The sequence below is a fragment of the Terrapene carolina genome, unplaced genomic scaffold (assembly GCF_002925995.2).
Source record: "Terrapene carolina triunguis isolate 2854851 unplaced genomic scaffold, T_m_triunguis-2.0 Scaffold67, whole genome shotgun sequence".
In the NCBI taxonomy this organism is placed as follows: domain Eukaryota; kingdom Metazoa; phylum Chordata; order Testudines; family Emydidae; genus Terrapene; species Terrapene triunguis.
The window spans coordinates 20,960,286-20,985,428 of NW_020664418.1; the positions used below are offsets into that span (position 1 = coordinate 20,960,286).

General features: G+C 43.9%; 1 protein-coding gene and 1 pseudogene across 1 annotated transcript; both read right to left on the reverse strand.

Annotated features, from left to right (window-relative positions):
• Positions 1-4,149: 4,149 nt before the first annotated feature.
• On the reverse strand, positions 4,150-5,112 carry FOXB1 (forkhead box B1). The gene has a single exon (XM_024219334.1). It carries the CDS (start codon positions 5,110-5,112, stop codon positions 4,150-4,152), a length of 963 nt encoding a protein of 320 aa, XP_024075102.1.
• A 14,800-nt stretch (positions 5,113-19,912) lies between these two features.
• LOC112120294 lies at positions 19,913-21,230 on the reverse strand (annotated as a pseudogene).
• Between the last annotated feature and the right edge of the window lie 3,913 nt (positions 21,231-25,143).

Below are 25,143 nucleotides of genomic sequence, written 5' to 3' on the forward strand. Positions count from 1 at the left end.
TTTTTGCTGTTTTTTTTTTTTAAATCCAGCAAGTGACAATTATATTAAGATTTAAAGATAATTCTGCACAGAAATTTACAAAGATCTAAAGCTCCCGTTCTGTGCTAAGGAGCACTTAAAAAAAGGGGGGGGTAGGGGGTTGCTTGTAAAATCCCCTTACAGGGATCGCTGTGAGCTTCTTTTCACGCTACCTGGCAAGATTTCTCAAGACACGATCAGAGGCCATACTTAAAAACTGTGGAAAGAAAATAAATATTCTTTAGTGTCAGAAGGATCCTGGCTCCTTTCAATAGGGTGACTCGGTCCCATTGGGTTGGAGTCTGCTCTCACAGCGGACAAAAATAAAATATAGCCACTAGAATGTATCCAGACCTTTTGCATTGAAATGAAGCAAAAATCCGAGTGGCCAAGCACGACTGGGTTTTTGCTCGCTTGCCTTACACTCTGGAGTTGGAATACACTCTCCTATTAAAAAAAAAAAAAAAGCTGTCTGAAATTCCGTGTCACTTACATCAAAATACACTTAGTTTAAAATTTATCAGTGGCAAAAATAATTGCAAAGCACCCTTGAGTAAGGTCTCCAAACAAGATTCCAGCTCGGGAACCTGTGGTGTGTGTTTCATTTTTTCCCATTGTTGTCTTTTGCTGTTTTATTTCAGATCTGAGTTTATTGACTTTGGACTTGAGCCATTAGAGATTTAACAAGACAAAGCAGTAAATTCAAGGAACGCTCTGAATTGCTTATTTGTTGAGATAAGCATCTAAATCTTTACCAAGGAAAGAGCAAAAAGAATGCCTTGTGAGTTTCCTATTAAAATTTAAATCATCAGCACCCATTATGGTCTCTTTCTGGTAGCTTAATATGAAAGACGGTGCTGGACATTGCCAAGAAAACCGTGCATGTGGCAAAATGTAGTGATTGTTTACAGATGTAACAATTGCATTGAATAACATGATTAGATAAGAAAGAGAAATGATTTTAAAGGGTTTTTTTGCGATTCCTTTTCTAGTAGGGATTATATGGAAAACAGAATCATTTTTAAAGGTGTAACTTCTGTATGGTTTAAAATTACCCTGCAAGTGTAACTAGCTGCAGTCCCATCTTCTCAGTTGAGTTCAGATTTCATCTCTGATGATTTTTTTTTTTTACTGTTGGATTTTTTTTTTTAAGAACTCGTAGGAAAATGTAGGTCATCGCTTGTTTAGGAAAAGTTTGTCGAGTTTTGTGTCCATTGATCTGGTGATAAGTTTTGAATGCTTTCTTTAGCTGATCGTGTTGATATAATCGTGGGTTGGACTTGATGAATGAGTTCAGTTGTCCCCCATCTGACAAGCTTTAGCAGCTTCATGCATTTTAATCAGCCCAATGATTCATGTATTTTCCACCTTTTTTTTTTCCTGTGTGTGGGATCCGTTCTTAAAAAAAGAAAATCGCAAATGGATTAATTATACTCTACGTTAACCTTAAACTTTTGTCAAGTACCTTACTATATGTATTTAAGGGAGATAGGGTTGTCACTATCTCTCATATGTCTACATCTACAGACCCATAGAAATGTACCTCTTTAAAACCATTTACAATGTATTCTTGCATCCTGTAGGTTTATTAGAATACAATGTCGGTTTTCTTTTTAATAAGTATTTAAGTATCTCATTGTAATGTAACTACATTATTTGAACGGTCTCGCATCTGAAAGGCTAACACACTAGTTTTATTAGATTATCTCATGAATTTGAATAATGGATTCTCAATAATTCTGTAGAATCCTTGCAAAATCCTAAAAATAAATTTAAAAAGAAACGCACTGGAAACTCTGAAATCCAGATTTCAATGTAGTTTACCTTAATTTTCTTTGTATAAAATAATTATCTGTTGATTATAAAAGATAAAGAATAATACTGTATGTTACCATTTGTAATCTAGGTGTTTTTTTAAAAAAATGTTTAGTTAATATAGATTAAGAAAGAACAATAGCTGACAATTAAAATACTTTTAAGAGGTTTAACTCAAAGATAAAATAGAATGCAATGTTTTATATTAAGGTTTGGCAATATTTTGATCTGCCTCTTGCATTACAAAATTCTAATGCTTCTAGTCTTAAAAAGACATTCAGTCCTTTAAAGATGTTTTTAAGTCTGAGTTGCAATCTAGTATTTCAAAGGTTCGTTTATTGTTATAGTTATTCAAGAAAAAGTATTTATGCGTGTGTATTGTGTGCGTGCATACACACACACACACACAAATATATAGTTAGTATATAGGTATATAATGCACACACATATATAGGTATGAAAAGTGCACATATGTGTATGTGTACACACGTTATATATATTACATATGTTATATATACTAATGTAGTCTATGAACTGTAGCTTGATTTCCATTTGGTAGTCATGTGAGAATGACCATCTTACGTAGAAAGCTACTGTATTTTATTAAACAATTATATTTATAGATAATTCTCTTCCTCCTATGAAAAATGTATGTAGATAATCTAAAAATTGAAATATTGTATTTCCCCCTAAATTAATATTCTTATTTTCCTGGTACAAACTCTTCAAATAGACGAATAAGAAAGTAAATCTGAATTTACATATTTTAATGAGAAAATAGTATTTGGACGACTAGGTTCATAATTTAACATAGACACTTTCTTTTTTTTTTCTTTTTTTTTTTTTACTTTTGTCTTAAAACACGCATGCTGGTAACAAGAACATCAATATTTAAATGTCATGCTCATTCTGTACAAGGGAAAGAGTTAAAAAGGAATTTCTTTACAGCTGCGCTGAATACTACAACGTTTTGTTTTTGTCTTAACTTAAGCAGTTCACAACAGTTCGGTTTCCAGCAAACTACCTAAAACTAGAAAGGAATATAGCAAACAAAAGTGCATGTTACACATTTGATAATCATTCCTATTCACAGACATGTACAGTGTTCCCCAGTCCGCGCTCAGCTTGTCTGAAAAGTTCCAACAGAAAACAGGAATACCTCCCATAGTCTGAACCTGTTGTGATACTTCCCTACACTTCACCAGTGACTTGAGCAGCTTTACATAAGCTACCTTAGGTTGTCTGCTTGGTAGTGGATTTTTTTAAATTATTTTCTTAAATCATAAATAAATAGCTTTTTAAAAATCTAAGTAATCAGAAGGTTAACAGACAAATTAACTCCCCCTCCCTTCCACCTGAAAATTAAATATCCACATGACAACAGGTACTGCAAAAGAGGACCTCATTTGATTCACAGGACAGATTGAAGTTCAGTATTTACATTAGAACAGGAGTTTTGTAAACAATATACGTTTTCAGTGTGAACTGATGTCTTGCTATTTGCATGGTTTCCTGTCCTTTTGTACTTAATACACATTATTGTATACAAATCTGTATCCACTGTGTAACTTCCCCAAAACAAACTATTCGGAAGCCAATGGAACTTTTCAGCCATGGGATGGTAACTGGCTGGCTCTCAAGTTATGGGGACCTGTTTAATACTTTTATTGTAGTGCTGTGATATGTATGGAGATGAGATAGATAGATAGATCTATAATAGTACGTTTCATTTTAAAAAGTAATTCACGAGGGGTTCGTGTAGATCCTGCAATCTTTAAACTCTGTGTAAAAAAATAAATTTGAAACGAAACTTAAGTGTTTCCAAAATCCAGCTGATTTGTCACTTGGAAACTGGAAACATTAATTGTTTTCACGAAGCCATCTGCAACCACTTCAAACTGTTGATGGTTTTAAAGACAGGTCGGGTGGAAGAACGTTGCTCTTCCCAGACAAAGGAAGGAAAACGGGCAAAGTGTGACAGGGTTGTCTAACTCTCCAGCACTCATTTCGGGGGGGAAGGTGCCTTAAGTACCTTTGGAAACCTAGTGATGCAAATGGCACTTTATACACACACGGGGTGGGGGGAACTAGACACTTTTCGAGTGTTTAAAACTAAGTTAAGGAACAACCCCCAAACCGACAGGGGCTCGAGCCTTAAACAAGAGTACGCCAGAAAGGCAAAGCGAAGACCGCTCACAGGAATAGCAAACCTCAAGTGCTCCCGCCGGGAGTTTTCTCTCCTCTCGAGGAGCAAGAAAACGCCGAGGAAAGTTGGGAGCGAGCCGCGGGCGGAGTGTCCAGGCCGGGCTGGCCGTGTCAGTGCACGGCTACCGAGTGCAGGGCCGAGGCGGGGCTGGTCAGGGTCTCGCTGGGCGTCGCGGGGCTGCTTTGGCTGGTGGCTGTCTGGGACGAGGTCGGGCTGAGCGAGGGGGGCGAGTTCGAGAGGATGGTGGGGATGGGCGCCGGCAGGGCCGGCAGGGCCGGCACCGCCGCCGGGGTGGGTTTGATGGGCACCGGGATGGCTGGCAAAGTCTGGCCCCCGTGGCACAGGGGCTTGAGGGGCACCCCGTAGGCACTGTAATCGCTGCTGGCCATGGAGATGGGGGTGGCCGTGTCTATCATGCCGGGGCTGTACATGTGGGGCCAGCCGGTGCCAATGGAGCTGCCCACCGTAGTCAACTGGTTGGGGAGCGGGTAGGCGGCCGGCATGGGCTGCATGGCGGAGAAGGCCAGCCCGCCCGGCATCTTGTACTCGCGGGCGATGATGTTCTCGATGGCGAAGGGGTGCTTGAAGCCGGAGGGCTGCGAGACCCCCAGGCTGTAGCCGGACATCTGCGGCAGGTGGGGGCCGCCGGCCGCCAGGGCGCTGAGCCGCAGCTTGGCCTGCTGCTGCAGGTACTGGGCGGCGTCCGCGGGCTTGCTGGGGGCCAGGTGGTCGGACTTGAGCACCTTGAAGCGCTTGCGGCGCCGCAGGAAGCTGCCGTTCTCGAACATGTCCCCGCAGCTCGGGTGCAGCGCCCAGAAGCTGCCCTTGCCCGGCTGGTCGGGCCGGCGCGGGATCTTGATGAAGCAGTCGTTGAAGGAGAGGTTGTGGCGCAGGGAGTTCTGCCAGCGCTGCGTGTTCTCCCGGTAGTAGGGGAAGCGGTCCATGATGAACTTGTAGATCTCGCTCAGGGGCAGCATCTTCTCCGGCGAGCTCTGGATGGCCATGGCCGTCAGCGAGATGTAGGAGTAGGGCGGCTTCTGGTCGCTGTACGTGTTCCTGCCCGGGCGAGGCATCTTCGCTGGGGACCCGCCGAGATCTGCGGAGGGGCGAGCGGGGTAAGGCAGGGGGCAGGCGGGCTACGCTTTAAAGCTGGCCTGGGTGTGTGTGTGTGTGTGTGTGTGTGTGCGTGCGGGGGGGGGAGGGAGGGGAAGGGCAGGCGTGTGAGGCACTAATAAGAGACAGATCGGAGTTGATCTCCCAGGGGTAAAAACACCCAAACCCCTCCAGCCCCTGGAGGGAAAGCGATCCGCCCCTCTCCCGAGCTAGCCACCGCGCTCAGCCGCCAAGTGACTTCAGCTGTTTCTCTGCCGGCTGGGGACCCCCTTGCAGCAGGGCAGAGAAGGGGCTGGGGACCCCACCGCCCGGCGCAGGGCAGGGAAGGGGCTGGGAGGGGACCCCCCTGGAGCAGGGCAGAGAAGGGGCTGGGAGGGGACCCTCCCCGCCAGCAATGCCCACCTTAAAGTTGCTGGAAGTTGACAGTCCGCATCCGGGATGCAGCTGCGAGTCTGGTCTCCTTGCCCGATCCCTCCCGGTTCTCACGCTCCCTTTCCGGCCGCTCCGCTTAGTTTTAGTCCGAGGCGGCAGGGAGCTGGCTGGTCTGTGGGAATCCTCTCGCTCCCCTCCCTTCTCCTCGGAAGGCGGAATCAGGGATCGGGTTATTTCACCCCCAGCGGCAACTGGAACGGAGCAGGGGCTCGCTGGCTTCTCTGCAGCCGAGATGAGCTAAGTACTTGCCTCCATGTCCTTCCTCTAACCATCTGATAGTTTTATGTGGTGACATGAGCAGAAAAGACCCCTGTAGAGGCGCTTCATTAATGTGCCACTTCTTTGCTATCATATGACAATCGCCTTGGGAGGAGGGAGAGGGGGAGGAGGGTGGGCTGAAAGAAAGACATAATCTGGTTTCATTTACACCTATTTACATGGACACCTTGGGCCAATAGGAATCATTTCCATTTGAAGACAAGGCGAGGGGTGAAAAGGCTCAGCAACCGGAATTGAAGTGTGATGGCACCCAGTAACAGTGTGCGTGCGAAGGTATGCACTAACCTTTCTGTGGACTTTGCCAGGGAGCTTAGTCTGCAATTCACACTTACAAATGGAGCTGCTGAGCAGTGGGATGTTTGACATGGAAATTGCTTGGCTGGGGTATTCTGTTTGTTCTGCATTGTTATCTGATTTGTATTGTTGGCTAACTCAAGGCAAGGCTTTTTCCTTTAACGAGAGACTTTCTCTTTGCCAAATCAAACGGAGCCCAAGCCTGGTTTCTAAAGGGTTAGGCTGATGAAAATGCGGTGTTGGGGTCCTACTCAACAAACATGTCGAAGTTTTCATTACTCCGTGAGCTACTTCCCCTGAAATTTAGAAAGGAGTGTTTGTCTTGTTACCACCAACGTTTTGGTCTTAACAAAGTTGTGGTCATATTGAAAAGAAAACACCATGGGTTATTTTAGATATTGGAGAGTCTGATTTATGTAAATTGCCTCTCAGTTTGATTTCAGACCTGTGGCAATTTTACTGGATCCCAGGCGATACAAGTAACAGCTGTGACTGTAAAAACAATGTTTAATCATAGTTCCTGTTCTAACCAGGCAAACATCAGATTATACCTTCACACCAATGTATGCAGGACTGTTTAAGAATTGGATTATTTATCCCCTCTACCTTGTTAACATGTTAAATATGGTTTAATCTCCAAGCTAGCACAACGCGAAGTGTTCTGTAATGGAAACATGCATTTAGAGATAAATAATGTGCTGATGTCTGTGTGCATTGTGCGTGTATATGTTTATACACACAAGTGTATGTGGATGTATATATTCACACACACAAACACACAATGTGTTATTCAAATCTTAATAATTACGTTACAGTATGTTGCATGGTCCCGTCTATTAAGGGCCCGATCCTGGAAACTGTACTCAGGTATGCAGTTGCATTGAAGTCCACGGGGGAACTCAGGACATTAATGCTGCAAGATCAGGCCCAAAAGAATGTCTAGGCGCCTGTCATAGGTTAAGGAAGTTGTATATAATGTATGTCACCTCTGAGCAATGATAAAAGATGGACACTGTAGGTGCAAGCCATGGGCTATGTGAGAAAGATCCTTTGTGGTGTAAAACACACACATCCCACACACATATTTCGGAGCTGGTCAATAACTCACCAAAACGTAACTTAAACACGAGGAATTTAGGAGATTAAACAATGTCATTAATATTGAAATGGTTGCAGAGTCTGAGCGCGCCCGCTTGAGATGCAAGCGCACGTTTTTCAATATTAACAGAAGTACTTGAAGAAAAGAAAAATGTCACCTTCTTAATTCAGCACAAATAAGTGAGGGGGGAGGGGGAGCGCCTGCTGTCCGTCTGTCTGCACGCTGCGATCTGCTGAGTGATGCTCTTTACTACATGGGAATGACTAATCCTGAGACCGGTGGAAAGTTACCGCCGAGCAAGCCTCCCTGAATACTTGCAAGAGTTGTTGAACCCTCATTTCATGCTACAACTGGACGCAAAGCGTTTAAATTTGTGCTCCCCCAGTTCAAGTCGGGCTGGACGAGTTCCCTTCTCTGGAAGCCGACGAGAGAATAATGTAAAAGTAGTTGTATTTCTAGGGGTCCAAGGAGTGTAATATTTCCTTACTTTAAAAAAAAGCCAGCTGTCCTATCCCTCCCTACAGAAGACTCTTTGTGGGGAACTCAGGGACGGGCTGTTCAGAGTCAATATTCTTAGTGTTCTCAACACTTAACCCGTCTTGTTTCATTAACAAACTATGAGCTCTTCAATGGCTCCTTTAAATTGCGGGGGGGAAGACTCCCAAGCTCCAAACTTTTTTTGGAGTGGGAGGAGATGTAATGATGAATGTTCGCTAGAGTTTTGGAGAAACTGCCCTGTGAAATGAGCCAAAACTCCTCCTCTAGCCCCTTGGGACAACCAAGGAGAATTCCTGTCTTCCCCCTCCCCCTAGTTTCCAAAACCATTTTTTTATTCTTCTTATTACAATCCAGGGTTTGGTTTTGTCCCAGAGGGACACTGTCAAAATCATTACTCCGAGGAAACATCGGACTAATTAAAAACACGAATCCAAAGGGGACAAATAGTTTTGCCCGATCCCCTTTTCCCCATAAACCTATAAAGATCCAGAAAAATCGATTTCTGCTATCACGTGTTGCTCCGAGTACAAATGATGTATGTTTTTGAGTGGCCCGATTTTTTTAAGGGTAAAGGGATCTCACAGGAGACGAGGTAAGGGGTAGGCGAGCGATCTCCTTAATTAATACAGAAGTTTTGTCCCATGTTCAGTGTCAAACAAATGCTAGACTTGGAAGAGACGCCCGCGCCCCCCCGCCCCAAAATGAAGGATTTAAGTGTAATTTACAGAGTGTGCGTTTCTCGTTTAAAACCAACATTCGGGAAGGGGGAGGAGGGCGAGAGAGGCTGGTTGCAAAGTGAATCAATGCCCATTGTGCGGAAAACCAAAACAAACAGACGCTTTTTTGAAGCCTAATTCAAATAAGGAGCGGAGGGGAAGTGTTGGGAAAACTGTATAAAATACACATAAGTCAATTATATCAATGTGCAAACCCAATGGAAATCTATTTCGTGCAATAGCCATTCACTGTTTCCATGAAGCCCACCCTGGACCACCTTTCTGCATGGAAGGTTCGCAATAGCCTCCTTTCCCACAAGCAGGACCACACACGTTTCCCGATTTGGTAATAATTTATGCTAATTTTCCTCCATAAATCCACAATTCGCTTCAGTGGCAAGCAGGGCTGTTGAGAGAGAAAAAGGAGACAGAAAAGTGACAAATACAATATTGATTTTGAAACCTTCTGTTTGCAGGCAGGTGTGTTGCTTGCAGAGAAAGGGTGGGGGAAGCGAAGAACTTTTCCTAGAATAAAAAAGAGAAAAGTCCACACTGCGAGAGAATAGCTCACACAACCTTGTTAATATTTACAAAACAGTGGGGACAAGTGGGGATGGGGGAAGAGAAGTACCGGCTTCTTAGGGTTTCCTAGGTTGCTAAACACAATCCCAGGCTCTAAACAAGCTTCCCCGGTTTGGAAAGTCAACTCCAGGCTGATGGTTGTGCATGCATTTTAGCTAAGCCTGGCGCAGTTTTTTTTTTTTTTTTTTTTTTTTTTTTTACATTCTCTCTCTCTTTGCTTACAGGGGGCTGGAAGGGGAGGGAAGAGGAAGCTCCTGGATTTCGGTTTAGCTGTTTGCTTTAATTCCAGATTTGGAGTTTACTAAAGCGATCTTGCAGCCTCTGGGAACTGGGGCGCTACGTGCACCGGGGGTTTTGTCCCACCAGACATTCCTTACCAATTCTGCCACTTTGGTGGCGTGAAACTACTTAGCTTTCTTTCAAAAGGATTGCGTTCCCTTCCTATTCAGCACTAAACAAACTCCCCCTGCCTGTCAACGGCGAATTAAAAATTGTTCTTGTGAAAGTCCTAGAATCTATATTTGCAATAACAAAATAACGGTGTAGGCTTTTGCAATGTAAATGGTGCCAGGACTCGGCTGAGGCATACGTTTGCTCTCGTCCTTTCCAAGTGTATTTTAATTAGCTGAACAATGCGACCGGCAGAGCCTCGTGTACTGGCTTTGATGGAATCCTCTTACACCTACAGGCTACGCTTTCCAGTGTTTGCAAGTATCTGAGCAAAGCCACTCAAACAGGTTCCCACAGTCAAAGGTAAAGGGCCTGTTCCTTAACCATTTATTCGTGCCAATAGTAGCGATTACTCCTGTGAGTAGGAACCGCAGGTTCCCCTCCCCCAATAAAATGCCAATAAGCAATACAAATGATGGGCCCGATCCTCCAGCCATTGAAGCCAGCACCGCCCCCCCATTGACTTCAATGGCAGCAGGATCTGGCTCCGCCTACAAAGAAAGTGAAGGGCCCATTATGTGCTTTCTGAACTCTCTGCTTTAAAGCTTGAGTTAACAATGTCCATTGCCCAGGTTTCTGCGCAGCATCCGGGCGTTTTGTTTGTTTGTTTTGGAGTTGTTGTGTGTGTGGCCTTTTGATGGTAATTTAAAGCACAGTGCTGGGGAGGAAAATGTACCAAGACCTAAGTGTCAACTTTGTCAAAAATAAAAAGAGGCCTTTCCAGTCTACATCGGAATCCCAGCGGTGAAGAATCTTTCGTGCTGCATTTTGTTCACCTCGTACGAACCACTGGGCTCTTCTGCTCACTTCCCTGGGCAGGGCGTGTTTAGCAAGTGCTCGTACACTTCGGAAGGAGGAGGAAATACTCGATTGTTGATCTGTGATTTAAAGCCATCAACAGGGTGGTGCCTTGTGAGTGGGGACAACGTTCAAACACCTTTGCCAGGCTCGTCTGGAACCACGCATCTCAAATACAGACCAAGTTAAATGCTAAGGAGTGGGTGAAGTCCGCTTGCGCTGCTTCAGTGGCACAGCAAGAAAAAAATAGGGTCCCATCTCCCCCCTCCCCCAATTTAGGGCCCGGTCTTGCTCCCATTGACCAAAACTCCCTATGGAAAGCAGGATCCCCCCCCCCCAAATTCACCTGCTGTGTTCAAATGAATTGATGCCTAAGAGCAGTGACCTAACCTAAGAAAATCCCAGCTACGAGTTGGCTAGGAACTGATGTGAAGCTTCCTTGAGAGCTGGGGGTGCATTGGGCTGAGATCTGGCTCGACAGTGTGGGTCTATATGTAATATCCTGCTGAAGCAGCCTGCTTAACGTGCCCTGTGCTGATTATCCTAGTATTTGAAGGAGTCCATTCCGAAGACAGAGACGCAATGCAGCCTTTCTCCGCACCAAGACGACGATCCACGAGGTTGTATGAGTCTTGTAACTTCCCGAGCACAACAAATCTTACTGCGGCGGGGAGGGGGGGAGAGGTGGTAGCTTTGCTTTAAACGCCTCTGGCGTTCAGCTCCAGCTTCCTTGCTTCTTCACGATTGTTTTGCTAAATACTATTTTGTAACTGCGGATTCGAGTTTGGGTTTAAACATTATTGCTTTAAAACCCTTGGTTTAAAACAGAAGCGAGCCTTCCTTGGTTGGCATGCACGCACGCTTGAATAGAATGGAACACGAAGCATTCCAAGACTCGCTGGAGTATTTGTCTACGAGTTATTTGGATGTCGGACTGGGGAGGCCTGGCAAACTTGGTGTTTTTTGTGTCTGTCCCCCCTGTTTTATATAAATGTAGCGTTTTTCAACCCGCCCCCTCCCCGCTTTTTCACATTGTAGGAAATATTGAAAATGCCACCTTAGTATTGAGGGGATTAACTTGCTTTTCTCCCAGCCCCTAACTCTGGTGTTAAGGCAGCAGTAGATCAACTGTATAATGTGTGCACTGTTTGGTCATTTGTACAAGCAGAACAAAGGTTGAGCTAAGCCAAATTGCATTGCACTTGTGAACCGAGTCCCAATTTGAAGTATCTTTTACAGCAGGGGGAATGAGAACAATTTCGTGTATGTCTAAAAGGGAATAACAAAGCCACTTTCTAGAGCATCTCAAAGTGAAGTACTGAGGCGTGACATTCCCAGGGTGAGGAGGGACAAAGGCAGGGTCAGGGGGATGAAAAAGAGAATCAAACAGCCACTTTCACATGTCTGCCCTCAACTGCTGCACCTCTCCATAATAGGAAACAAATGTTGTAAAAAAGGGGATTGCTCCCATTCATTCAAAATAGCAAATGATAGCTAAACAACATTGTCAAAACTGAATCAACTTCTGTGCAGTACCACCCAGAAAAAGGTATTGTGTTTTGTTTAATAGCTGGGTGGAGCAAACTTGATTTTCTTTTCTTTCTTTTTTTCCTTTTAAAGGAAGAAACCTTACTTTTCAAATCCATTTCCTTCATAACCTTTTTTAAATCTTCAGATTTTTTAAAAAAGAAACCCCCATTAATCTAGCTGGGCAATTTCTCCCACAACCTCTGCTTGACTTGGGGTGTTGTACAAAAGCAGAAGAAAAAAAAATAAAACTAGGGTCTCCTCCACACCCTTAGAATAGTAGTGGCAAAACCCTTAAGCAAATTTAAATGTCTTCTGAATTTGATCCTGGAACTCCTGATTAATGAACCTTCAAGTCACTGAATTATTGCGTACAGAGGTCAAATATTGTGAAATGATTTTGTCATTTACAAGTGTGATTTCGAATTGCGCAATCCATAGGATAACGGAATTCATGTCACAATCATTCCCCCTCTTTAAAAAACAAAGGGGATGATCGTTTAAGGAATTCACACTAACTTCAGGAGGAAAGTTTTTTTTCCCATTGTGTGACGTCTTGAACGAGGTAAGGTTTAATTAGGGTCAGAACTTTGAATATGTGTAGTTTTTCCTAATGGCATGAGCAGGTTTCTAAATGGTAACTTTAGCTTCTAGATAGAATAATTCGAAGTGTTCTTGGGAAGGTTAAAACTATTTGATTTTTTTTGCACTTGTGTCCTTAGCTTTCTTTTTCTCTCCTAGCATCCCCCGCCCAACCTCCGCTCCCTACCCCACTGGGCTGCCACCCACAAAGCTGGCCAAAAAAAAAAAAGGGGGGGGGGAGGGAGGGAATCCCTGAGTGATCACTAACTCCCAGCCAACCAAGAAAGGCTCATACTTCTGCTTCCTTAAAGCAGAATATTCATCTCTTTCCAGCAGACCCCCAAAGCTCGTTCACATGAAAACCACTACAGCAAATTTTACGTTAAATAGGTCGCGTGCAAAACTTTCTTGAATAATGTTCCCCCCCTCCAGAAGTAGCAAGCTTTTGAAACTTACCACCTCTGTTTATTTCATGTAAACGAAAAGTAAAATCCGGAACTGTCCTTGGTCAGAAGAGCAATGTTAGGGCTAGTTCTCTGAACAATAAAGCACCTGACATGTACTGGAAAGAAAGAAAGAAAGAAGGGACGGTGTATTCAGAGGGATGGAGAGCCTAGTTAAATTTCCTAGTACGGAATACCTTTAATAAGCAACAGTTATAATTTGACTGGGTTCAATGCAATGAATCTGTAGAAGGAAGGATCAACTTGCTGTGCAATAGGCTTATCTGTATGTATTGCGCATAAGAGAATGTGAATAGATGTGTGTCCTGTCTTCTGTCTCCCGCAAACATACATCCACACGAAGAAAAGAAGTATTTGATCGCCAGTCCGACAATGAAAAGTAGATTGATTTTCAGAGGCTAGCAAATTTGCCGCTGTTCTCACATTTGTTGAGTCTCTGCGCACTTTAGCTCCATTCCCTCTAACGTCACTAACGTTAGCAAAACCCCAGTCTCTTCGTCAAACCTCAGTGTTGCAGGGGAAAAAACATATTAACCTTCTTTAATATTTCATTTGTGGAAGTTCTTTGGATCCGACTCTCTAAAAAAGATTTCCCCGCAGCGATTTCTGTCTTAACGTTTTCCTCTGTCTGTATTACTAGTGATAGTGGGGTTGCACCGCGTTTAATCAGCTAAAGAGGAAGGAATCTGATAGAGTATTTTCTTTGGAGAGTAAAGATTTTACATGGGACTAAAAGACAGTTTGAGTGCCAGAGTTTGTGCTCTGAGTTAGTAGATGAGAGTCTGCTCCATTTTAACACACACGCACGTTTTCTGCCTCATCAAAGCAGATTAAAAAAACCATAAAGAAAGGAGAAAGAGAACCAGCTATGTTCTTCCTTAGAAAGACCAAATCAGCCAATCTTCCAGTAGGCTAGAGGGATCACGTACAGATTTGTAACTTTTCCTTTCTTCCTTTGGTCCTTCAGACCTGTTGATGACACCTTGTCATCGAGTGCAGAGCTCTGCTGAGCTGGCTGTGTAAACTGCTTGTGTATTTCGCATTATCATCCAGCTATCTGGAGGCAATGTAGATTTTCTAAAGATCTAATGAATAAACAACCAGCAAGTGCTGGCGGTGTAATTTACATTGTTAATGCCTACATGTGTATAATAAATATGCATTTGTATGTCTTCAAATAAACTCTTTTTAGTTTCTAACCTGTGGTGTTTTTTAAAAGCTGTCTTTTGCGAGAAACCAATTTTCTTTTTGGATTCCTGGGTGGGTGGGAAAGGAACAGACCTACGAATGGGTTTAAATACAATTTTCAGTCGTGGTGGAGACACTTGGACGCATCGTGGGTAAAAACAACAGACATGTGGGAACGTTCTAAGGAAACAACAAATACCAGAGACAAACCTTAGTGGGGTGAGGCTCAGAACTGTTGGGAGACAGGAGCAGACCCTAATTTCTCCGTGAGAATTTGCCAGCGGTTTAAATACCCGAACAATTGAAATGTACAATATTAGCTCTTAATATGAGTTTGGAGATGCAAAGAATCATTCAGTCGGAGACTGAGCTTCAAAGACACCAGCTTCCCCTCAAGGAAAAGTTTACAGATGTGGATGCTCTCTCTGCATTCCAGACAAACGATTTTCCCTACATACCTCTGTAGAGGGCATCCCTGACCAGATTTCTTCCACCTAGATATGTCAAGCCGGCTTCTAGTGCTTTGAACTGGGGAGTTTGGTTATTCTGTGCATCGGCTCACAGTCTTTAACACCATGCTGCAGTTAGAAGCTACTTAGTGAAATCCTTAATTGACGACAATATGTTCTTTTGCTTCTTGATTCTACAGCTGAAAATCTGCGCACTGTCCACTTATTCACCTTGGGAGGAATCAAGATCCCCTCACTCACTTCTCTCTACAAACTAGGTGCCACTTTCTTATACCGCTTGATGGCAAATGTCTCATTTTCAGCGTGCTAGATCTGGCATACATTATTTTAATTAAGTCTATGGCGATTTACTTTCCTCTGAGATCCATTCCACGGTGCAATTAGGAACGTATTGGTGCTAGCACATATGAATATTCAGGAGGGTGTCAATTAATTAGCAGACAGAGGAATCTCATTATGATGCTCAAACCCCTTTTAGTGCTAAGCAGAATTAAAGGGGCATTTGCCAATGTGCTGGATTAGTGAATATTTTATTGTGCACTCATTTAACTTCATTATCATAGCACTTACACTACTCTCTGATTTTATTAATTAAATTGCTCATTAATTTGTCCAGAAAGAGGGATAAAAGTTTTATGACACCGCAGCACTTGTGTAGACACCTTGAAAAGCAAACTTCTGCACTGCCCTGCTACCCTGTAGGAAAGTAATTTACCACGGTTAGGGAGGAATTTATCAACACAGTACTTGAGTCTATTTACCTAGCGCTATGTTTCATAAATACTCCTTTGCACATGAGAAAAGGAGTTCACTTCCTGGGAAGTGTATTACATTTGCACGCTACTTTGCAGCTATGCAGTAGATACATGTCTGTTTTCTGTAACCGAAGAGGTAGAGTACAATATAGCAGTTAGTGTTGCTACACCAATAAAAAGGCATTACTGTGAATTTGAAGTATTGGCTACAGTTTCTTCTTTTTATAACACCGTAGGCAGCTAGCCCCCCTTCCCCCATCCGATTAACCCGTTAATCTCTGTACAAAGTGGACCAAGAGAAATTCTATCTTGTTTTACAAAGTTTCTGGACAAAATAAAACCAGATGTTTCTGGAGGACGTGGAGACCAAATTTTATTTATTTTTATTTAAAGACAAGACAAGGGGACCCTTGATCTGGCGGTTTAACTAGTGGAATACAGCGTTTTATCAAGTTGTATCATATAAAATAAAAAAAACTATTGCTGATCAAAAGATACAGACACCAATCTCAGGTTTGCAAGATTGCACTCATACTTTAATTAGGCGACACTTTAACGCTCGTAATTTTGCCAAGATCATTGTATTAAGAGCAGCTATTTTTTAAATGTCCGTGGGATATTGTGCTTTGCAAAAAACAAACAAAAATCCCTTAGAAATGTTTAATATTAAATATTCATCGGATTTAAATTCAATAGCCGGATCATCCGACAGACATAGATGCACAGAAAGCTATAGATAATCAGCCCCTATGCATCTTCACACAAGAGGGAACGACCCAGTGTCATTAGACACTCCAGAGAGGAAAGGGAAACCAGTGGAGATATGTTTAAAAAGTCACCTTCATTTCAACATCCAGCGCGGAATTTGCCCAAAAAGGTTAGAAAGACAAATATTAAATCTGCCTTCACAAAGGGAGCTGCTAAATAGATCCTAAATTAATATGCATGTAAAATTAATTAGCTGTATTTCGTGACATCAAAATAAGTACCTGGGAAACAAGAACACCTTCTGGGCATTTGGAACCATATGCTGGAATTATGGTTAATTGACTAATTACATAAATTAGGCATTAATTTTACAACACATCAAGTATAAAAGATATCTCAATTAATTGTGCATAAATTACAAGGTTAAAGGGGGAGGCGTTGACAATAGAAAATGTCTCACCTCTGGCCCTTTGAAAGATTGAGCAGGACTAATCTGATGCCCTTTTGGTGACCACTTGTATCTCAAGGGGGAAGTACCCAGGAGTAGCCAAGTAAAACTGGCTAGCGATGCTGTGGGTGCCCAGATTTTGCCATTGACTCCAGGCAATCATTAATGCGAGAAGAAAAAAAGAGCTAGTTCATTAAAATCAATTACACATCTTAAGATTGATTAGCTTTTGTCAGAAAAAACATCTCTGTAAACCTGCCCCTGATATTTTTTTAATGCCAGGAATATCTGCACCTGCTTGTACAGACTACTCACATATCTGCCTCCCAAATGAGCAGTGTTTTTTCTTATTATTATTTTGCAGTATTTCATGTATATGCTTTTGGGAAAGAGGAGCTTTGGAGATTAGTCAACCATATATATTTCCCCCCACACACACACCCGCCGTGCACACACACTGCCTCTGTTTCCAAGTCACAGATAAAACAATTGAAGTAATTGCTCTGTAATTGGAAACTCTTGAAATAAAATCGTAGTCTTCTTTGGGAAGGTGATCATGTGAGGCTTTTATTTACTTATTTTCAATTTAAAGATCTTGAAAATTACAAAGAGAACAAACCTTCAATACAGCCCATGTAGCTGCATAGTTCACAATAAAATATTTCATAATACAATCTATTGTGCTAATACAGTGTTGTGCTATTGGAATGAGAAGACCTTCATTTTCAATGCTCCATGACAGAGCTGCTGTTTTCTGGCTTGATCCCATTTTCTTTTTTTTCCAAAGAAAAGACTTTTAAATCTTCCAAATAAATAAATAAACCAAATTCACTAACCAACACATGGAGCTTGTTCCTGCTTTCCTGGGAGTTAGCAAAGTTTTGGCCTTTGGTTTCACTGGCAGCAGGATCAAGTTTTAAGATTAAAAACTCAAACCATATTATTATTAATTGGTGTTATTTATTATTTTATTTAGCTTGTAATAGCACAGGGTAGTAACGTGCTAGAGACAGACCCAGTCCTCGACCTGAAGAGTTTACAATCTAAGACAATTTATGAAAATACAAATATTTTATTTTCTGGAAACCACAATACAACGTTTCCAATAGTAACAGAAGGACAGAGGTCAGTAATCTCTATGGAATGTCACCAGCTGATTGCTGTTTTGCTGGCTTATGGATATTTTGGAACATGCAAATATTTTACCTGGGGTGGGGGCATGTGTTTAAAATACAGGTAGAGTTTTGAGCTGTCTGGAATAATCATTTTTGTTTGAAAGGATAGATTGGGTGAATTCAAACTGGCCAAGAAGCTCTGAGGACTGAAACCCAGCTCATGAAAATAAGGAATGGAAAGCTTGTCCTAGTGCATTTGGAAGGGAATGGAATCTTATTGATACAGTCTGTGTGTGGGGTGGAGAGAGGGAGAGAGATGACCTGAACATCACAGCAGGAAGGAAGTAGTTAATACTACTCTTCCCCCTTTATTCAGGCAAACCTAGTGAAATCAATGGCAGGACTGCCTGAGTAAAGAGTGAGTAAGAAATAGTTACTAGGCCCCGTTGTTCGAACCTTTACAGGACACCTAAGCAAAGATGTCAGAATATTCCACCTTCATGAATAATTTCTAATGATTGAACACTTCAGAAAGAAGGTCTTTTTCCTATCTCTCCCTTCCCCCGCCCCTAACCCCCATTAGGCCAGACTCCGTACCACAGCACCATCAAAACAAACAAAGCCTTCCTCTAAAGTTCACAAGATCCTTTCCCCTGTCTGTGGATAAATGCTGGAGACAAGGAGCCCTGGCTGCATTAGTTACAATATATCTTGACTGCTGATGGGATAGAAAACGGATGAAAACCTGCCACATGGCGATCTTTTTATTGAGACAAAATGTTCATTTTGATGTAGCTGTTTTGTGCAGTTGCCAGATGCTGAAAATACTTGAGGGAGATGTTGACAAGTGGATAATTGTCAGCAGAACTAAAACAGACACTTTGTTTACAGTTGAGCATGATTAATTGAGAGTAAATAAAACAGCAGCCCTGTTCATAAACTCGCTCAGCATCTCAAGTTCAAAAGAGGCAACACTCGCTAGAAAGGAACGAACTGAACTCCTCACCATTTCCAAGGAAAGGATCATACAACGGGGTCACTAACTTAGCAAGATAATTAAAACGCTCAGTGCAGGGCACAAGCCTCTAGCTTTAAAAGGCATGTGGCTTGCTGCTTGCTTCTCTCTTTCTGTCTCATCTGCTGTGTTTCTGGATTCTGGTTTACAGGGTTAGAGCACAAGGAGGAGAATTAGAAACGAATTTAGGATTAAAGGATTTGCAGTGAATGCTGGAAAGTGCCGAGCAATTTAGAGAAAATGAAAAACCACCAGTGACCTGAAATAATAATAGTAAAATAAGAGGTAACTCGGCAATAACCTCTCCCTCCAATGCAACTTTATGATGCTACAGAGGATCATATCCGGTATAGTACTAATAAAGTATAGCACCTGATGATCAGTAAATATTGTATATTCTTGGCAGTTTTTAATGTAAACCAACATATATGTTTCTAGTAGTTAATACATATCCTGTGTACCAATATATATTTATGCAGAAATGCACAGAAGGTGGCATATATGACCTGAGTGAGTTTTAAGCTGTTTGTGCATCTTAGGCCAGGGGTTCTGGGGAGAAGAAAGGCAGGGAAGTAGCAGTATTCTCCCAAGCTCTTAAAACCTCATAATATCTTCATTGTATCTTCACAATATTATAAACTCTTGCCTTTCTTGTGCTTTGATCAGCCGTGAAATAGTTTAAATGTCAAGATTGTTAATTATCATTATACTTCAGAGTTAACACAACATACTCATACCTGTAGTTTCAAGATATCTGCAGACATAAGAATCGCCAAACTAGATCAGACCAATGGTTCATCTAGCCTAACATCTTGTCTTCTGACAGTGGCCAGTGCCAGGCACTTCAGAGGGAATAACTAGAACAGGCAATCATCAAGTGATCCATCCCCTGTAGTCCATATCCAGCTTCTGGCAGTCATAAGCTAGGGACACCCAGAGCACAGAGATGGCTCCCACATAGATCTACATGTTGGTGCCCATCAACACCAAAATCTGTCCGAGAAGTTGGGAGACGTGGGCATGATCAGGGGCTGGTCACTTGGCTTCACCTCCAGACTGTGGTAATTGTGAACTGGGTTTGCCTTGTGTACCAGTTCTTGTCTCAGCCTGGCAAGTTCTTCCTTCTCACGCTCTGCCTCCTGCTGTCTGGCCTCTTCTCGAAGCTTCTCTTTTAAGGTTTCCAGCTCAGCTAGTCGCTTTTTGAACTTTTGATGCTCTTTAGCTCTCTGTTGCCAGCTCAAAGCTTTTGGGAACTGTTTTTGGCTTGCTATCCTCCTTTGGTACAAAAGGCTCAATGGCATTTGGATTAGCTTTGAAACATGCTGCCTCTTTCTGTCATTTCAGGTCTTCTTTGATCTGTTGCTGCCAATTCTGCAACATGGTAGCTCCCCATTCATCTGTCTGCAGGTTGTCCTGTATGGTCCACCCTCTATGATCCTTGGATTAAGCTTCTGAGCTTTGAATTTGTATTGTTGGAGCTTCTCTATTTCCTCTGCCTCCAACCCAGCTGCATTCTTGCAAGTTACTCTGTTTTGTTTGAAGCAGTGGAGTTTTGGGCTGCGTAAGCCTGGTCGTCAGTGGCTTTACTGGAATTGGACTTTCATCAGTCCTCCTGCTCCTCAATGGTAATGAGAGGGAGTGCATTTCTGGAAGTTTTCAATCTGCTGAGAAAGGGGAATGTGATGTCGTTTCTTCAAACTTCCTTTTGTTGCCACAGGAGAGATTGAAAGGTTTAGGGACTGTGGGCCTCTTCACCACTCGTGCCAGAGTTGAAGGGTACTTTCTCAGTATTGCTATGAAATCCAGCTCCTTGTATTCATTCCCAGGTTGGCTTTAATCCTCTCATCTGTGAGAAATGGAAGTCAACTGGCTTTGTTACCTGACCAGTAGTTTTCTTCACAGGTTGTCCTGTGCCAGCAATAGCTGCTTTCAGGGACTCTTCATTCTTTTTGCATCTCCTGCTGCAATTGCTTCATCTTTTCCAGCTCCCGATCCTCCACGCTCTTTAGCTTGCCAGAAAGATTCTTCTTTTTCAGCATTGTTGGCATGATAGGCATGGTCAGCTTGCCTTTGGGTCTGGCTGGGGAGAGTTCAGTGCTCTGGGAGTGATCTCTGTTCATCAGTAAATTTCTCTCTACTGCTAGAGCAAGCAGGACCCAAGCCCCAAGCAGGACTCTGATGATGTATATTTTCTGGTTTTTGGTGGGTGGATCATCTTCCTTTTTGGTGGAGGTGACCGTGTGATCTCTCTGCTTTGACTCTGGCCCGACATTTGCATTGCTGGGCATTCTTCTGTTGTGCCGACAGTCTTCTGGATACCCTACTTTGAGAAGCTCCTGAAGGAGCAGGAGCTGAAGCATCATTTGAGGGGACTCTCCAGGCTGCCAGAGAACCAACAATATTCCATGATCTCAACATTGCCTCCAACATTTCTCTCTCCTCCATCTCAAGGTTTTCACCTTGTGGAAGATTAGCCTTTGAAAAGGCAGACTTGTGCTGCAAGATAATTGCCACATTCTCTGCAGGAAGGACATTTTCCGAACTGGCTTTCAGATCAAACCATGAATCTACACTCTGCATGTTATTGTCATTCAGAGTCCCGAAGTTGATGTCGGTCAATTCTGCACCATAGGAGTCGGAAGATGGTGGATGAGACATTTTCACTGCAGTCTTGAGCCCAGAAGTCTGTCACATGTAACACCACAAATCAAGTTTAGATTAATCCCACCACTGCCATCGACCCACCTGAGCCTTATATAGTGGCATTATGATATGTTCTGTCTTATTGTCTATCCCTTTCCTAATGGTACCTAATATTGTTAACTTTTTTTGACTGCCACTGCACCCTGAGTGGATGTTTTCAGAGAGCTATTCACAATGACTCCAAGATCTTTTATGAGTGGTAACAGCTAATTTAGACCCCATCTAGTTGTATAGCTGAGGTTGTTTTCCAGTGTGCATTACTTTGCATTTATCAACATTGAATTTCATCTGCCATTTACTTGCCCAGGTACCCAATTTTGCAAGATCCCTTTGTAACTCTTCATAATCTCATTTGGACTTAACTATCTTGAGTAGTTTTATATCATCTGCAAATTTTGCCACCTTGTAGTTTACCACTTTCCCCCGATCATATATGAATATGTTGAACAGCACTGCTCCAGTACAGATCCCTGGTGGACACCACTGTTTATTTCTCTCCATTCTGAAAACTGACCATTTATTTCTATCATTTGTTTCCTATCTTTTAACCAGTTATTGGTCCATGAGAGGACCTTCCCTCTTATCCCATGACAGCTTACTTTGCTTAAGAGCCTTTGGTGAGGCACCTTGTCAAAGGCTTTCTGAAAGACTTGGGTGGAAATTACAATGTTTCTTAACCTACAAAAAGTAAGCTTAGTAACCATAATGGCTAGCAACTTAACTCTTTATTTTAAAGAGAAGTTTACTTTCTGGAGTAGATGATGGCCACCTGCCAGGGGAAAAAAAACAGCTGGCTTACAAAGCCACTGTGAGTTGGCCAAATGCAACTGCTGCCTACGGCCAAATCCTGCTTGCCTTTCTCACAGGGGGAGTGCTACTGAGGGTAGAGTGGCTACTCCTCTGAGTAAAATACGCAAAAACTGTCTCCTTCAGTGGTGTTACAATGATCAAGACTGAAGATAAAGTGACTTTAAACAACCTAGAAGTTCAGTTTCCTACGGCTGCACTGGCAGAGGGTGTTGTACGTTCATCCTATGGAAAGATAAAACAAATGGAAAGAGTTGTCATGTAATGGGGTTCACTCACCACTCTGGCACCTCCTGCTGGTTGTCATGGGAATTAGCTCTGTGTGTTAGTGCGCCCTCTCCTGGTGGTGCCTCATTGCTGTCACTCCTGCTCCAGGACCCACATCTCTCCAAGGACTACAGCGTTCTCTTCAGTGACACAGCCCTCTGTCTGGGCCAGACACTGCACTCCCCCCTTCTAGGGGACCTGCAGTCCACTGTTCATCCACTTCCCTTAGTGCAGGGGTCTCAAACTCCCGGCCCTTGGACCATCTATGGCCCGCAAGCCTCCCCAATGTGGCCTGTGGGGCTCCAGCAGTTTTGGGGCTGAGTCTCTCCCTTGGCCCCACCTGCTGCCCCTGGGTGCTCCCTCCTCAGGGGCCCCGGCAGAGCAGCGGAGCTGAGCGGCGTCTGCCTGCTCACTCCAGTGGCTGCCAACCCCTCCCTGTGGCCCAGGGGCGGGGCTGTGCCTCCGTGTACTGCCCCCACCCTGAGCACCCCTGTGGCCAATGGGATGCTGTGGGGGCAGTGCCTGGGGTCAGAAGCATGCAGAGGCCTCCCGGCTCACCCTGCCTTGGAGCTCCAGGTAAGCACCGCACCCCCTCCCCCCTCCCAGAACCTGCTCCCCCACCCCCTCCCCAAATACCCTCTCCTGCCCCCAAACTCCCTCCCGGAGCCTGCTCCCCCACCCCCTCCCCACATACCCTCTCCCACCCCCAAACTCCTTCCCGGAGCCTGCACCCCTTCCCCTTCCCACACCCCTCTCCCACCCCCAAACTCCCTCCCAGAGCCTTCACCCCCTCCCCACACATCCCCTAGCCCCCAAACTCCCTCCCAGAGCCTGCACCCCCTTCCCACACACCCCCTCCCACTCCCAAACTCCCTCTGAGAGCCTGCACCCCCTCCTCACACATCCCCTAGCCCCCAAAATCCATCCCGAGCCTGCACCCCAGACCTCCTTCCCCACCCAAACTCCCTCCCAGAGCCCAACCTTCTGCACTCAAACTCCCTCTCAGAGCCTTAGGCAGGTGGGGGGCAGAGTTTTTTTGGGGGCAGAATTTTTGGGGGGTGGGTTCTGGGCGGCATGAGTGACATTGGCGCGCTGGGAGGATTTGAGGACTGGCACTGGCCCTAGGGTAAATTGAGTTTGAGACCCCTGCCTTAGTGGCTACTGCAGCTAATTGTCTGGCCACTTCCTTGTGGCCCTCGCATCCTCTTTGCCCTTGCCTCAGGGCCTCAGCCTGCAAACCCCACCCCCCAGTCTCTGCTAGCAGCACTGCTCTGTCCAGGGTGCTGGCAGTTCTCTCAGCCCTCCACAGACACTGTCCTTCCTCCCTGGGCTCCCAGCAGAAAACTGCCTTCCTCTGCCCTGCAGCTACCTTTTTATATATGGGCCTGCTTGGCTGCTCCCTTCAGCCCTTCTCTGATTGGCTGCCTCTGGTGCAGCCTCCCTAAGGCTGCTTTTAGCCCCTTTTCTGCCAGTGAGGGACAGCCGCCCCATCCCAGGGCATTTACTGAGCATTTTTTGAGTATGTCATTGACTGAGTATTAGAGAGACAAAGTGGGCGAGGTAATATCTTTTATTGGACTAACTTCTGTTGGTGAGAGAGACAAGCTTTCGACCTAAAGAAGAGCTCTGTGTAAGCTCAAAAGCAGAAACAGCCACTATAAAAGAAAGAGAGGGAGACTAAACTGGAGTTTCTTAGTAGTTTCCATGATGAGATTTTCCCCCCTCCCATCAATGATGTTTATACAACAGACAAGAAATTCTCTCTTTCACCCTAGGATGGTCAAACATAACCTTATTGGCCAGAGAGTGTCTTGTGACAACTATAGTTTTACACTACTACCCTCCTAACTGGTGAATAATTTGTCATCATAAACTACTAACAGGCTAGCTCAGTGAAATTATCCTGTCACAGCCAATTGGATTGTGCTTTGCTCTTTTGCCTTCCCCCCCAGATAAAAAACCATGATGACTTCTTTACTCCCTCCCTGATTCCTTCCCCTTCATTTCCCTTCCTCCACATTCATTTTTCACTCATATTTTTTGCCCTTCCCCATTTGTAATTTGCCTTCACTGCCTCCCCTAAAGCATACTTTAGTGTATGCTGCAGCACTTGTTTGTCTGCACAACTCAGAAGTGCCCCAGGATGCTCTCCAAAGTCTCCAGTACTTCAAAGGAGGGAACGTGGGCTCATAGCAACCAGAACACAGGATCCTGGGGTGCTTTAAGCCCCAAAGGTGCCCGCTGGCCTGGATGCAAAAGGAAAAGATCCTTTCAAGGATCAGATCTGGCCTTTTCTTCTGAATCAGATGGTGGGCATTTGGGGGTCAAATCAGCATCCCATGATCCTGGGTGTAGGTTTGTAGCTCTTTATAGAAGTCATAGCAGCCGTGTGGAGAACCTTTGAGTAAGTCAGAGCCTCAAAGGAGCTAAGGATCTTTCCTACAGACATAGAGAAAATAAAGCGTTATATATATCCCACTGCTGGTAACATTTTCAACCCCCTGGGCTATAGTTGTCAACCACATGCCTCAATTCCAGTATATTATTTTTCCATTAACTCAACTCAACACAGCTGATTAACTTGGATTCTCAGAGCAAGTGGTTTGGTTATCCCTTGCATCTTTACACTGATGTCCAGGGAAGGACTGATATGCAAAAAGACCTTGACATAATGTTCAAGTCCCTTCAACCTATATAAATGGTCCGGTCTTAATTAGCCATTGATCTTGACCCAGATGCATACACAAAACAGAGAGCAGATGTTTGAAAAGCACCCACAGGCAGATCCGCAACT

Coding starts and splice junctions, on each gene's coding strand:
- FOXB1 (XM_024219334.1), bottom strand. CDS start 5,112: ATGCCTCGCCCGGGCAGGAACACGTACAGCGACCAGAAGCCGCCCTAC.